Source organism: Lepisma saccharinum, chromosome 12 (genome assembly GCF_977018435.1).
Source record: "Lepisma saccharinum chromosome 12, izLepSacc3.1, whole genome shotgun sequence".
NCBI classification, from domain to species: domain Eukaryota; kingdom Metazoa; phylum Arthropoda; class Insecta; order Zygentoma; family Lepismatidae; genus Lepisma; species Lepisma saccharinum.
In genome coordinates, this window is record NC_139240.1 from 53,368,476 (window position 1) to 53,383,488 (window position 15,013).

The window sequence follows — 15,013 nt, forward strand, 5'->3', positions numbered from 1 at the left end:
TGAGTGAGTAGGATCGGGTGGGAGTGAGGCCGGCAGTCGGTAGGTAGGTCCGGGCACTCAATTAGCTATTGCGCCACGGTTTTTATTATTAATCTTAATATTTAGTCATATGATGTTCGGAGTTACGTTAATTGGTAAGGATGTCGAATCGACCCTTCTTAATAGAAATATGTATCATATATCGTTGGGAAGGGAATGAATCAAGGATTCCAGAAATGTAAAATTTAAGGTGAGGAAACAATTGGAAGTGGGAAGTAGTAGTATTAATTGCCCCCGATTCCGGGCTCCGCCCCTGGGGTAATTGAACTACCGCTCCCTACCGCTACCGCGGCCCCGCCTTTTTCTATAGAGTCCCTTTGAATGAAAGCATGAAAAATACGAATGAAAACATGATTTAAAAAAAGTTGAAACCTAGTGGAAAATCGCATATATATCCACGTTGAAAACCAAAGTTCGATCTGGCAATACTGTGTGTTTACAACATGGATTAGGTTCAAGGAAACCAGCTATGGCATGTAATGTAGTAGTATTTTTTTTATTATTTCATAGAAATGTAACTTCAAGTTGAGAAATGCACAGTGGCAATTCGAAGTGTTAAATACGTACTATTAGCGCACAATACTTTTTACTTTCAATGGGTAAAACACAAGGGTCGATTGTGCAGTCTAGCCCGTTAATTTCCAATATCATTCTTTACGTCAAAACTCAAAAGTATGTTGTATTTCTTCTCTTCTATCTTGAAATGTACTTGAACTTCACAAGAACGACTTAACAACTCGGTCCTTGCCTGTATCTCACGATGTCAAGGGCAGGTTATTGTCTTATTAAGATCAGTGTCGTGTACCGACTGAAGATATACGCTGCTACGCCAGACCTGATCTGCATCATCTGTGCACGCCAGACCTGGTTAAGTGTTATTTGTCATCAGTTTTCTGTGTAATAGTTTCCGTCATGTATGCACCAAATATCTATAGCGTCCTTCATGACGAGACATCTAGTATATATGTCATAATGTAAGTTGTTGTATCAATTCTGTTATCTTATTCATGAATTATGCACTTCTGTTTGTGTCACCGAGTAAAATAATACCATCCTGCTGTTGCCAGTTTATCACATTACCACAGAAGTTAATCTCAAAAAGACTGCTCGGAAAGTAAGGTTAATATTGACAGACTGTGTTCTTTTGTGAACTTTACTTACCATCTAAGACGAGCAACTATCATAAGAAGGTCTTCAATATGGGTTATTATAAAGGCCTATGACGTCATGAACTGGTCTCGTGTCTTGAAGACGGCCCCAGTGGCGGAGTGGTCGGGCTACGACGCCAGGGATCCCGGGTTCGAATCGCGGCCTGGGCATGGATGTTTGTGAGTGTCCATTCATCAATTCCATCATATCATCACTCATCCCCATCTTCGCAATTAGCCAAAAGTTGCACAGAAGCGAGGTAAAATAAAGCAAATCATGTTTTTGAGACATACACATAATATGTGTAACAAATTCACGTACATTTGTTGAGTTCGAAAGATAATTTACATAAGTAGATTTATTTTAGTGGAAGAATGACATTATTATTAGTTTATTTTACAAATGTTTAATACCGTACTGGGTAAATTTCTCGTATCGGACAAACGGATTTCTTCAAATTTACAGGAGAAATTACTTACCGAATGCAGTTTCTTTAGACTTGTGGAAGTTCAGGGAAGTGTTTTCTTGCATCGTTCATTGAATTTTGCCGGTAAATCATCTATTTCTCGATATAAATGTGTGACCGATGCACAAAAGCTCTTGCATCAATTTACTTCCAGGTGGATGTAGCCTGTGTCTGATGACGTAATCCCGGTCAGTGTTTCCAAACACGTGTTTTTGTAACTGAAGAAGGTACTTTTCCGCAAATGGTTTGTGGTGCTATGTGTCAATGGTTCGTGGGGCTATGCATCAATGGTTCGTGGGGCTATGCGAGAATGGTGTGTGGAGCTACACATATTTTTTTCGAAACCAATTTTTCACTATTGTAACCTATAGTGACCCTACCTAACCTAAGCTTACCGGAAATGGTTCGTGGGGCTATGCGTCAATGGTGTGTGGGGCTACGTAGGTATTTTTGGGTGCAGTGGGGTGGAAACACTGCATGCCGAGTACGGTAGTGAAACTGTGATCGCCATTTTGCGTGTTAATGAAGGCAACAAGAAACGAAGAAAACTTACTCGATATGTCGCAAATAGAGCTTATTTCCGTGAAATAAGCGAAATGCCACGTTCAGCAATGTTTCTCAATGCAGAATACGTAAGTACGAATATTCAAATTAAATGAACTAGCAAATTTCAGCCGTTTGTCCGATACGAGAAATTTACCCAGTACTGTACATAACTGACATTAACTTGACACAAGATACTGATCTTGAATTAGCAATGTGATTTTATCCAGATAAATTACATACAAATTTATGCATCCACAATACGAAATTCAATAATGTATTAAAGTATAAGTTGTGTTGAACAAGCCAGAAGTGTAAGAAGAATTTGGAACGTGGCTTGTTCATAATGTTAGTTCCACAAGCGTCGAAAATAATGAATTATTGAACAGGAAAATAAACGCTTTGTGATTTATAAGTCCGAATCATTTGACACATGTTGTCTGAAATATATTTCACTTCTATACGCTATAAAAGTTTGTGCCGTAACTGTTTACTTATAGCATATATATTTGGAAACTAGAGATGATACTCTACTAAGTCTTGTCTGGATACCATACCTATTCGAGACGAGAACGAGACAAGCATTAGTGCACCAAATATGTAATTTTCCCAAAAACCGGGTTATGTCATAAGTAGGGAACGGATTTTAAGGTTGCAGCACCTTTCCAAAAACATAGCTGTTTTCACACCGATCGTTTGAGATTTGTATTTTAGGACATGAAATCTAATCGTGAGAAACCTTTTCGTGAGATTAGCACATTTATACCATTTTTACCCCCTCTTTGATGCTACAGCACCTTTTCCCTTCCTTTCCTTTCATGTTTTGTTCAAAATTTGGACAGAAAAATAAATGATTTTCACTAATCTTGAACAACTACATAAAATCCTATTGTCTCATTTTGTAGGACAGAACGAAAGCTATAAAATGGTGTAATATAAATTATACCATGTTTATCATACATTATAATATTTGCTACAGTGTTGAATACATAATGTTAATGTAACTGGTTTAGACCTGAGTAAAGGCATTTTATCAGCACCTCTTTTACACCTTTTTAAAAACGTTTTCAGAACCTTTCTTTTCTCTTTCCTGACCATCAGTTTGCACCTTAAATCCGTAAATTCCCTAGTCAAAAGTAAACCGAAGCAAGTCTTACCTGATGTTTGGTCATCCTTTGTTATGTCGACAAAAATAATTTTCCATATTAATTATACATATACTAGGTTTTCTAACGTATACCTCTACATGATTAGATTATCATAATTAGCAGATTGCGTGACCTGCAGCTCGAGAAAAAAAATACCCACAAGGTAACAAAGAATATTAAAAAATAGTTAATGATAGCTTCAACCGGAAGTGAAGTTAATCTCTCTGACGCACTGACTGTGAGAACCACAGCCTCACGCAGACTTATTGTTTTGTTTGAAAGTATTTCTAATTAACTTTTACATAATGATAATTGAAAAGAATGATGTACTGAAGAAGGATATCCATTCATCGGCAAAATATCAATGAACGATTCTAATTCTAAAGAACTCTTTAGTTGGAGTCTTTAACACCCCCGCAACCCCCGCCGTTGGGGAGTGCACGAGCTTCGGGGTCGCATTAAGAATGATAGATTAAGAAAGACCGATCGATTGTTCACAAAGTATTTTTCGGCGTTAAAATATATTTTGAACCAAATATATATTTTATGTCCCTACAACTGCAAACAGAAAATGTTAATCACTAGAGAATGAATTACCAGATTAGAATAAAACTTTGTTATGTTCCCCGGTTTATTCTCAATGGATCTACTTACGTTTATTCCTCGACGGCGAGCATGAGACTTATCAACCTACTATGAAGCCCTCAGGTTGTGGGAAAACAGATTCGGGTATGTTTACATAAACCTTACTAACTCTCGCACACCAAAAATATATTTAGATGTCAGTTAGTTAATATATTATACTTGCACTCGCAATTAAACTCCTTATTACAAACAAAATTGTATTAAGAAGAAAATACTTAACACTCACCTTGATGCACAAAATACTTAAGAGTGGCTCCCCAAAATACTTCTCCGATAATATCTGTTCTCGTAGAACATCAGCCGAACAAAATATCCGCAAGAAGCACAATCTAAAAATCCCCAAACATAAAACCGCCACCTATAACAAGTCCTTCATTGTTACAGGGATCAGGGAATGGAACAAACTGCCTGCACCATTGACTAACATTATTTGCCATCAAAGTTTTAAGAAAAATCTGAAGAACTTACTATTGTCCCAACAACTTCATTAACCTTCATATGTTAACAATTGCACCTGCACTTATACATCATATAATGCATACCTAACCTCCCGCCCCCCCCCCCCCCGCACACACATTGAACTACCGAAGACTTTTTACTTATCTTTACTCAACAGTATATATACTAATCTATTCAATGTATTATTTTATCATTGTATAATCTTTATATAATCTTTATTGTATTATCATGATCATTATGTGTTTTTTTCCTTTCTCTTTGTTTTTATTCATTTATTGTATCTTTGACAAGGGTTGGTTGTAAGAACGGCCCATGAGGTCGAAACACGCCTGCTTAAATAAAGACGATTCTATTCTATCATAATTGTTCTTGACTACACAAATTAACACATTCATATTTCCAAAATCACTTCCATCATCCAGCAACATTCATAATATCTCTCACCCCACAACCCACAATCAAATGTTTTTAAGGTTAATCCATAACCATAACAGGCTACCCAATTGAACAAAACAAATTACGTCATCATAGACAATTAACATATTAAACACTTAAAATTATACAATAAATGGGTGCCTATCAACTTTCATTAGCTGAATATTTCAACCTCTGATTATTACGCTAGCACTATAACCAGAGATATTTTGGTTATGGTTATGCTACTCACCTATTTTAGACGCTGTTTATTGTGAAACGTGCTGGTTGTTTGCCGATAGGTTCGATAACGATTGGAGAGGTTCAAGAAACACGAAATGTACAGAATTTGACTTGAATGCAGGTATGACATATAGTGCATGGAAAAATCATAAAGGTATTCAATTAATGTTGCCGTAAGGTCTGGTTTTGTGGCGCAAAATCATTAAAAGAATTTTAGATGCAATAATAACATTATCCACCTGTAGTTTGGCTCTAAGGGGACATCGACATCATAGACTTGTGAGCGAGCTATGACCGACCCACTTCTTAAAACTCATATATTGTATTTTCATGTATAAGAATATGTACTAATAGGTTAGTACATATGTAATATAAATGTAGGCGTGATTTAATACTTTAAAAAGTTAACCTTTTTTTTTTCTTTCGTGTTAGTTACGCTACTGGTTGGAGTGCAGTGCATATCGCCATATTAGGTAAGTTAGTTACACAGTATGTACTTATATAATTTATGACAAAAACAGGTTTTATATTATAATATGTACATTTTGCCCTCCCGTTTTGTCCCGTTTCTTCTTCAGAAAAATATGAAAAATGTCCTGTAGGGTACTGCATTGGACCACTGTCACTCGAAAATACTCGATTGAATCTCCCACGCTCGACCGTGATACGCTCGAATATATAGAATATCAAATATCATTTCAATGGGACAATAATGGTGTGTAGAAATTCGTTCTGTTTTTTCCAGCCATAATCATCTATTCATCTATGTATTGGTAACATGGAGAAAATAACATTTTAACATTGAGAGGATGACTATGTTCACTTCAGTTTGAATTTCACTGCATCTTTCACTTCACGAGCCATATTTGAAGGCCCACTACTACAGAAAAAACTACGGTTACACGTGAACTACTGGGGTTTGAGTGTATACCGGCCGCGACCGTTTGAATGTTCGAGCGTCATTCGCTCGAGCTAAGAAACAGTCGATTCCGTAAGCTATCTAGCGTCACCCGTGCGAACTATCATGTTAGACGATCGAGCAAAAAAGCCTCGATGCAGCACACTAATGTCCTGTTTTGTTCATTTAAAATTGGGGCACCTTAAGTTATATAATTCACGAAGCTATTCGGCAGTAGTCCCGGGTTCGAATCCCGATATGGCCATTGGTGTTCCCTGTGAGTGTCCCTTCATCAATTTCACCATAACAATCAATGGCGGCGATTGGGCTCCAAAACTGGGGGGAGGGGGCAAATACAGTATATTTCCCTTTGTAGATAAGGTTTAGCATAGTGCGGGGCAAAAGTGGCGAAAAGTTGGGAGCCCCCCCCCCCGTCGCCCCCATAATCGCCGCCACTGATAACAATCACTCATCCTGATTGTTGCGATTAGCCAAAAGTAGCAGAAAATCTACGCTAGATAACAAAAATCAAATCAAATCACTCAAAGCAATTTGGATGACACAACTGGCATGATATTTGAAGTTGGTAATACAATCTTGTTGATATGTACTCTACCACTAATTATGTAATTAATTTTATAACATAAACCTAGACCTACATGTCCGTAGAAGTTACCTTTAGCTTTTATTACACAATCCTAATCTATTTCAATCTATAGGTAATTTGAAGAACTATTGGTAATTACAGTTAGGCCTATATAATAATTTATTTTCATTATCAAATATATGTTCTTCTTACAAGCAGCAAACATACTGATACAGACAAACTCATTCTTGACATTTCGACTCTATTCACAAACATAAAAGTACATTTTTCGAGTTGTATGTTGTATCATCCACATTGAAGCTTTCACTTTCTATTTTAATTGTAACGTGATGTCAGATGTTTATTTCGAAGCACCCGCGTTGTTCTAGCAGTGGATTGGTTTCACTCTAAGGTACAAGCCACCCTCAGAACTCAACGTGACCGTTTTCGTTGCTATAACCAGAGGAATCGGAGTATCCTTGCAGACGTGTACTTCGCATTTGGACAATACGCTGGCCAGACCAAGTTTGGATTGCATTAGTGCAAACCTGTTTCCTAGGTAGATAGAAACATCACAGTCAAATCTACGATAAAAATAAAGCTGTTTAACATGAACATAGCTGGGTTGATATATTATATTATATGTGAAACATATAAATTGCATTTGATATGTATAAGTATGTGTGAATATGTTACAAATGTATATTATATTATACTATGAACTGATGTAATATTATGGTTGAGTGTAAGGCAAGGCATGAGCTTTAATCTCAACCATATAAAATAATATACAGGGTGTATCATAAGTAGGGCTTCGAAGTTGAACACCTATAAATTGCCAAAAAAATACCTAAAAATATAAAAAAGACCTAAAAACGAAAAAAAGGACGTATAAATGTGATCCAAATTAATTAATAATTTTAGTTCTAATTACATATTTAATGAATATGCGCGGCACCTCCTTATCTGACTTGAGATCTTTGCAGGCGCGTGCTGTCTGGTCGTATACACCTTGCTGAAATCTTCAAAACAAGAGAGAGTTTCCACTTACAGGGCGACCTTCCAGACAAGTTACGGTTAAAGGACCTTGTACTACCGTACCTGCTTCAGTCGTCCAAAAATGTTTTTCTCTCGTTTCAGGGATTGTTCAAATATATTTCTTTCTTTTTTATTTTTTTACTACAGAAAGGATGTTTAAGAGGTGATGAACTGATGATGATTCGTATTGAGAATGGGCAGTAAAAACGTAGTCGAAAGGAGGTGAAGTTGCAAAAAAAAAAGAGCCATTAAGACCTAAAAAAAGGCTGAAAAAGGACAATAAGCCAAAAAACGCCGAAAAAGGCAAAAAAGGACAAATAAAACCCACATTTCTCTGGCCTACAATGACCCAAAATGAACATATATTATGTCGGGCCTCGTCTTCGGACACTAGGAAGAAGAAGGATTTTTCCTCAACTTCCGAGACCTAGTCATAAGTAAAGCGCAAACTGACACAGTTGAAAGTACACGATAATAGAAGCAAAAACGTCTCGGTAAACATGGCTCTGCAAACGAGCAGTTTTCGAGATAATTGCGAATGTGTGGTTACAAGCCGCTACTGACTTCATTGTTTGTAAACGTCGTCCCAGTTGGCAAAATTCTAATAATAATGTAAGAAAAGTCATTGGAGATCTTCATTGCTTTTATTGAACATTCTACTTACTTTAGGAAGGAATACAGTACTACGTTAGTATGTTACATGATACAATTACTGTACACGGTCTACGTGCTCTCCTACCAGGTGCGGAAGCTCCCATGTTCTTTGAGGCGCTGATGTACCCTTGTCAATGTGCGACTCTCGGGGTGCCATCGAGCAGGGTATTTTCCTTGGTACAAGGGTGCAGCCTCCCGTGTATTGCCGTTAGTCAAACCATACACCTAATGCATATCCGCATACTCTTACTTGCTGTAAGGTTCCATTTGCACTACGCAGTACAGCACAACTGACGTGACTCCCACAGCGCGATTAGACTGTGTACTGATTGTATCCATCCTGTTTGATTACAACGCCACCTCTCGGAAATGTTCTGTTTCGTAAACAAAGAGCAAACCTCGGAATGCGCAGAGTAAAGCACTTGGTGTTTACAAAATGCAATCAGTGACGGCTTCTAACCACACATTCGCACACATTATTAGCATTTTACCAACTTGGACGATGTTTACAAACAATGAAGTCAGTGACGGCTTGTAACTAGTGTTGTGCGTTTACATGTAAACAACGATAGTCTACATTCTACACGTAGACTTTTATACACGTAGATGACGTAATCTATGTAAAGAACATGGCGAAAGGTGATAACTTAGCAAGGGCGCCGTGGAAGTAAAACAAAATCATACTGCATATCAGTTGCTGATGTGTGAGGAGAACTTTTCATACACTTCGTTTCAAATTCGAACAATTTCTCATCTGGGGAAAAAACTAACATAGGAAATATTCTAGTGTTTTATGGGAAAAAGACTAATTTTGCCTCACGACTGCCATCTGTTGTTGTTTATTGCATACTATTTTCTTCTTCCATAGTTGATGATAGAAGAGAAGAGAAATTTTGTTGAAAATTGGATTATTTTCAGTTCGTTAGGAATCAATATAGTTGAAAATGTCATTTCCCTTTCATGAAAGCCTTGAGAATTAATTTTAATGCGATTTAGATTGTGTACGTAGTCTACGTAAACTACAACCCAATGTAATCTACGCGTAGATTACGTGTAGACAACGCATGTAGACGTAAACTTGATAGTGTACGGCACTGCTTGTAACCACACATTCGCAATAATCTCGAAAACGTCTCGTTTGCAGACCCATGTTTACTGAGACTTATTTGCTTCTATTATCGTGTATTTTCACCACGCTATTACTTATGATACACCCTGTATATAAATTGCAATGTTATTATTAGGGCTGAGCCGATTCCACTTTGAACCGATACCGATACTTATACTTTGAAAATTGCAATAAATGAAAGTTGTTCAAAACATTGATCAGTATTAGTGTACAAATATTCTCAAATTGTATGCATCAATTTACTAAGACATTTGCTTTAGAATATTCAAGAATTATATCAGAATATTAAAATACATATGTTATATGACCACAACATCCAGTTTCCGTGCATTTTTGTACTGACTGAATGTATTTATATTACATTAAGTGAATTCTAAAGAAGACAGCATAAATGACATCTTACATGGACAGATGAAAGGGTAGTGGGGAGCGTAATAGACTTAGAGATAAATAGGTGGAGACTAGAGTACTGCAAGGGGTCACTTTATCTATCATCTATTTCATTTTCATATGTCACTGTGTATTGATAAGATAGACTAAACTGAATTTTAACATGGGAATGATGACTATGTTCACTTAAGTTTTAATTTCATTGCATCTTTCGCCCGACCCTGTGGCCGAGTGGTTAGCACATCGCGCTGCGACGCCAAGGGTCCCGGGTTCGAATCCTAGTCGGGCTTGGTTGTTTGTGAATGTCCATTCATCAATTTCATCACTCATCCCCATCTTCGCAAATTAGCCAAGAGGCACAAAACGCGAAGTAATATAAACTAAATCAATCAATCAATTCATTGCATCTTTCACCTCACGATCTATTTGAGGTCCCACTACCACAGACAAATTACTGGTACACGTGTACTACTGGGCTTCGAGCGTATACCGCTTGTTTTGCCTGTTCGAGCGTTATTCGCTCGAGCGAAGAAGCTCTCAATTCCGTACGCTATCTAGCGTCGTCCGTGCGTACTATCTGGCGCTCGAGCGAAATGCTCTTCGTGCCGCATTCTACTAGAGACAATAGTAACTAAATAAGTCCTATTGTCACAGTTTAGAAGCAAGAGTTTTGTTGTAGATTTTAGATATAAGTTTTGCTGTGAATCCCTTACAGAATCTGAGTTGCTGTAAGTGCGGGATTATTGAAAAATGAGAGTGCAAGCAGGGTGAATTCTGTTCTCGGCCCTAGCAAATAAATCTATAGCTACGACTCTGATAATGTGTGCCAAATATACAGGGTGACCCGAAAAAGATAACCGAAATAATTTTATCTTTTTGGGGCAACCCTGTACATAGACTAAAGAAACTATGGGCATCACTTGCAGACTACAAATCGAACGAAAAACGGGCAACTGTACCCACAGGTAACCACTTGAAACGATCAAGTTAAAACCTCACTGCTCCACACTTGAATTTCAACCTGCACAATCTCACCTCGCTGTACACTTGTTGTTCTCACCTATGCAATTCCTTGGTCCTTCTCCGAAAGGCAAGTATGTATAGTTAGGTCTTGTCCTCTTGTTCTCTTCCGTGAACCTCTCCGGGTCGAACTTCTGCGGTTCCGGGTAGAATTTGGGATCATAGTGAAGGCCAGCGACAGGGATGAAGACTGGATATCCCTTTGGAAGAACAACATTCGTTCCAGGAATTTTATAATCCCTTGTGCAGATCCTATCCAGGAATCCAAGTGGTGGATATTTCCTCAGGGTTTCTGAGAAAAAGAAAATTAATATTTAGGACCAATGGCGGCGATTGGGTGCAATAACTGTGGGGCAGAACAGTTTAATTTCTCTTGGTAGATAAGCTAAGAAAATGTAAAATGCTCTCCTGTGCTTTGCACCACGCCATAAGGCGTATAGTGTTAGGGCTCAACACTTTCTTGATCACTGCCGAAGGTGGGGGTGATGTGATTAGCATCACGCCCCTGGCCGCCTTCACCCCCCAGAGTTTCGTCTAATTACCCACTTTATACGACGCAGGGTGGGCTCCGGAGACTGTTGGACAGGTGGAAAAAAATCTCGGTTCTCCCCCGCCGAGGATCGAACCCGGATCTATCGCATGGTAGTCTCTTTACACACCCTGTTTAACTTTAAGATATGGAATTTTTCCGGTTTACACAACAGCATTTTCGGTAACAGTTCTGCTACTATCGAAATTCCAGCGTGTAAAGTAAAAAAATGTAATAGCATTTTGATGTCATCATATTCCATGGCATATTTCAAAGCATATCTATATATAAAGTAGACCTAATCAATTACATAAAATATCCTTGCGATACATCCTAAAAAAAATGAGATCTTTGTTAGTGGGAAGCTAAAAATACATACTTATTAAATTTTAATGTATATCCTCAAGTTATGTGAAATAAATTAATATTTGTTAATTAGGAAACTAAATTTACAACGTTCATAGCTCACTTTCATATCCTTATACGATGTACATACAATTAACTATTACATAGATAGGCACAATAAAGAAACAAACGAAAAAAAATAGCACTAGAAATAGTTTACTGATAAAATGAGACAATTGAATATCAGGCCATTCGCACTGCCACCTACCGGCAAACACCATATCCAAATATTTCATTTCCATGATTGCTTCGTAGTTTATCTTGTTGTCCTTATGTTCTATAACAGATAGGATCTCCTCCCTTGCACGGGACTGGATTTCTGGATGCAAGGCCAACTCGTAGAGTGCGAAAGTCATTGCTGTAGATGATGTTTCGAAGCCAGCATTGAAGAACAACAATGCCTGTGATAAAATCGTTGCATCGTCGAACTTGAAGTACTCTGAAACGAATATACATATTCGGTTGATTCGAGATTTCGATCGCACAAGAAGTGAGGGAGAGAGAGAGATAAAGAAAGAAGGAAGAGAGGACAAAAAGAGAGGAGAAAAAGAGAGGAATGAAAAGAACGAAAGAAGAGGAGATAGATAGAAAAGGATAGAAGAGGGGAGAGTGAGGCGAAAATGAACAAGAGGGGGGAGAGAGACAAAGAGAGAGAGAGAGAGAGAGAGAGAGAGAGAGAGAGAGAGAGAGAGATACGACAGAGAAAAAGGAAAGAAGAGAGGAGAGAAAAGAAGAGAAAGAGAGAGAAAGAGAAGGAGAGAAAGATTGAGAAGGAATGAAAAGAATAATAAAAGAGAGAGACAGTGAGAGAGAAAGAAACCAGAAGTTAATTAAAAGTATAAATAGTTCGAACTAACTAACTAACTAACTCTCTAGCCTTCTTAAACCCGAAGGTTCATGGCTGCTGCAACACAGGCCTTCCATCTGTCCCTATCTTGAGCAATATATATATACTCTTTTCCATCCCTACCGATTTCCTTTAGGTCCATCTCAACGTTGTCCATCCATCTTCGTCTTGTTCTTCCTACAGGTCTCTTACCATCAGGTTTCCCAACAAGAATCCTGTAAAATCTTCTTTCTTCTCCCATTCGTGCCGCATGGCCTGCCCTTCTTGATTTAATCATTTTAATAATATCTGGACATAAATACAAATTATGTAGTTCTAAATTATGTAACCTTCTCCACTCACCTGTCTCCTCATCCCTTTTAGGTCCAAACATTTTCCTAAGGATTTTATTTTCAAATACTCTCAATTTATGTTCCTCTTTCAATGTAAGGGACCAAGTTCACACCCATATAATATTACGGGCAAAATTACTCTTTTATATATTTTAACTTTTAGTTTCTTAGATATTAAACGATAAGACAAAAGTTTATGAAGAGAGAAGTAACATGCATTTCCTGAATTAAGCCTGCTTGTCATTTCCTCTTTAATATCATTTTCATTTGTGTGGTTCAAACTAGTTGTTATCAATAATTAGATTTTGATTATTACCTAACACTTGGTTTCGGCCTGTAAGCATATATTTAGTTTTCTCTTTGCTAACTTCCAAACCTATTTCTTTAGCGGCTTTGAAAAATATTTTAGCATTATTCTTAATTGTATTTACATCATCCCCCAGTAAGTCTACATCATTTGCATAGCCTAAAAGCTGAGTCACGCCGTTTAATTTTAATTTAGTTTCTTTTACCTTCCTAAGAGCGTATTATAATGTAAAATTAAAGTGCAATAGAGATAATGCATCTCCTCGTTTTAATCCATCATGAATTGTAAATTTGTCAGACACATTAATACCAACACGAAATTTACTTTCTGTTTCACTGGTGCATATTTTTATCATATTAACAAGCTTCTTAGGTATTCCAAACTCTACTAATATATTATATAATTTATCTCTTTTGACCGAATCATATGCTTTTTTTAAATCAATGAATAGCTGATGGACATTTTGATTATATTCCCACTTTTTTTCAAGTATCTGTCTGATGTGAAAAATTTGATATGTTGTTGATCTGTTACTTTTAAATCCACATTGATAATCGCCTATAATTTAATTAGCATATGGGGTTAGTCTTGTTAAAATAATATTAGATAATATTTTATAATTTGTTGAGAGTAGAGAAATTCCACGGTAATAATTGCAGTTCATTTTATCACCTTTTTTAAACACAGGAACAATTATGGATTCTTTCCACTGTTAAGGGATTTCTTCTTTATTCCATATTAAACAAATTAATTTATGAATTTGTCATATTAACGAATTCCCACCATATGTAATTAACTCGGCTGGTATTAAATCAATGCCAGGTGCTTTGTTATTCTTTAGCCATTTAATAGCATCTTTAACTTCAGTCAAGTTAGGTTCTGAAACTAAAGGTTCTGCTGTGTGTACTTCATTTACTTCTGATTTATCTCCTACATGAACATTTAAAATGCCATTAAAGTAGTTCTTCTATCTATTTAGAACATCGCTTGGGTCAGCTAGAAAATCACCGTCTTTATCTTTTATCAAGTTTACTTTAGGTTGCCACCCCATTCTAAATTCATTTACACCTTTATATAAATCTCAGATATTTTTATTTTTGCTGTTTGTTTCAATTTCGTTAATTTTACTTTTCAAGTAATCCCCTTTTTTACTTCTAAACGTGCGGTTAACTTCTCGCTTTATTCTATTATAATTGCTTAAATTTGTATCATCAGAGTTATTTAACCACCTAAGTCTAGCCTGATTTCTTATTTCTATTAGATTATGACATTCGTTTTAAAACCACACCTTACTTTTTCTTGGTTTATGGTATCCTATATTTTCTTTAGATGCCGATTCTATTGCATTACGTATGTGCTCCCAATTCTTATTTACGTCAGTTTCAATTATACTTTCATCATAATTTAAATCCTGCAAAATATCGAATCTATTTGACAGTTTAATTTGGTAAGCTTTCTTAATTCTATCGTCATCAAATTTTCCTGAATTAAATTTTAGAGCTTTTAGATTTTGTTGCTTATGATTTATCTAGTGTTGCCCACAAGACGAGACTTTGGCCTGTCTCGTCTCGTGGAAATGCTGTGAAATGCTGTCTCGTCTCGAAAATTAGTTTGTCAAAGGGACACATGATCAATCTCGTCTCGTCTCGAATTTTTAAAAGCCTGTCCCGTCTCGTCCCGTGGGCAACACTAGATTTATCACTGCGAGTCTTTCTCTTAATTTAGCAATTACTAAATAATAGTCACTGGCACAGTTAACACCTCTATGTGAA

At 36.9% G+C, this 15,013-nt stretch overlaps 1 protein-coding gene across 1 annotated transcript in view; it reads right to left on the minus strand.

Moving 5' to 3' along the window:
• Positions 1 to 6,762: 6,762 nt before the first annotated feature.
• The window catches only part of LOC145996333 (uncharacterized), a 109,891-nt gene continuing 101,640 nt past the window's right edge, over positions 6,763 to 15,013 (minus strand). Inside the window, exons 11-13 of the mRNA XM_083132764.1 lie at positions 11,964 to 12,194; positions 10,862 to 11,113; positions 6,763 to 7,145 (exon numbers count right to left, since the gene is read on the minus strand). Coding sequence (XP_082988890.1) covers positions 6,976 to 7,145; positions 10,862 to 11,113; positions 11,964 to 12,194 — 653 coding nt within the window. The 3' untranslated portion in view covers positions 6,763 to 6,975. The remainder of the gene's footprint in view (positions 7,146 to 10,861; positions 11,114 to 11,963; positions 12,195 to 15,013) is intronic.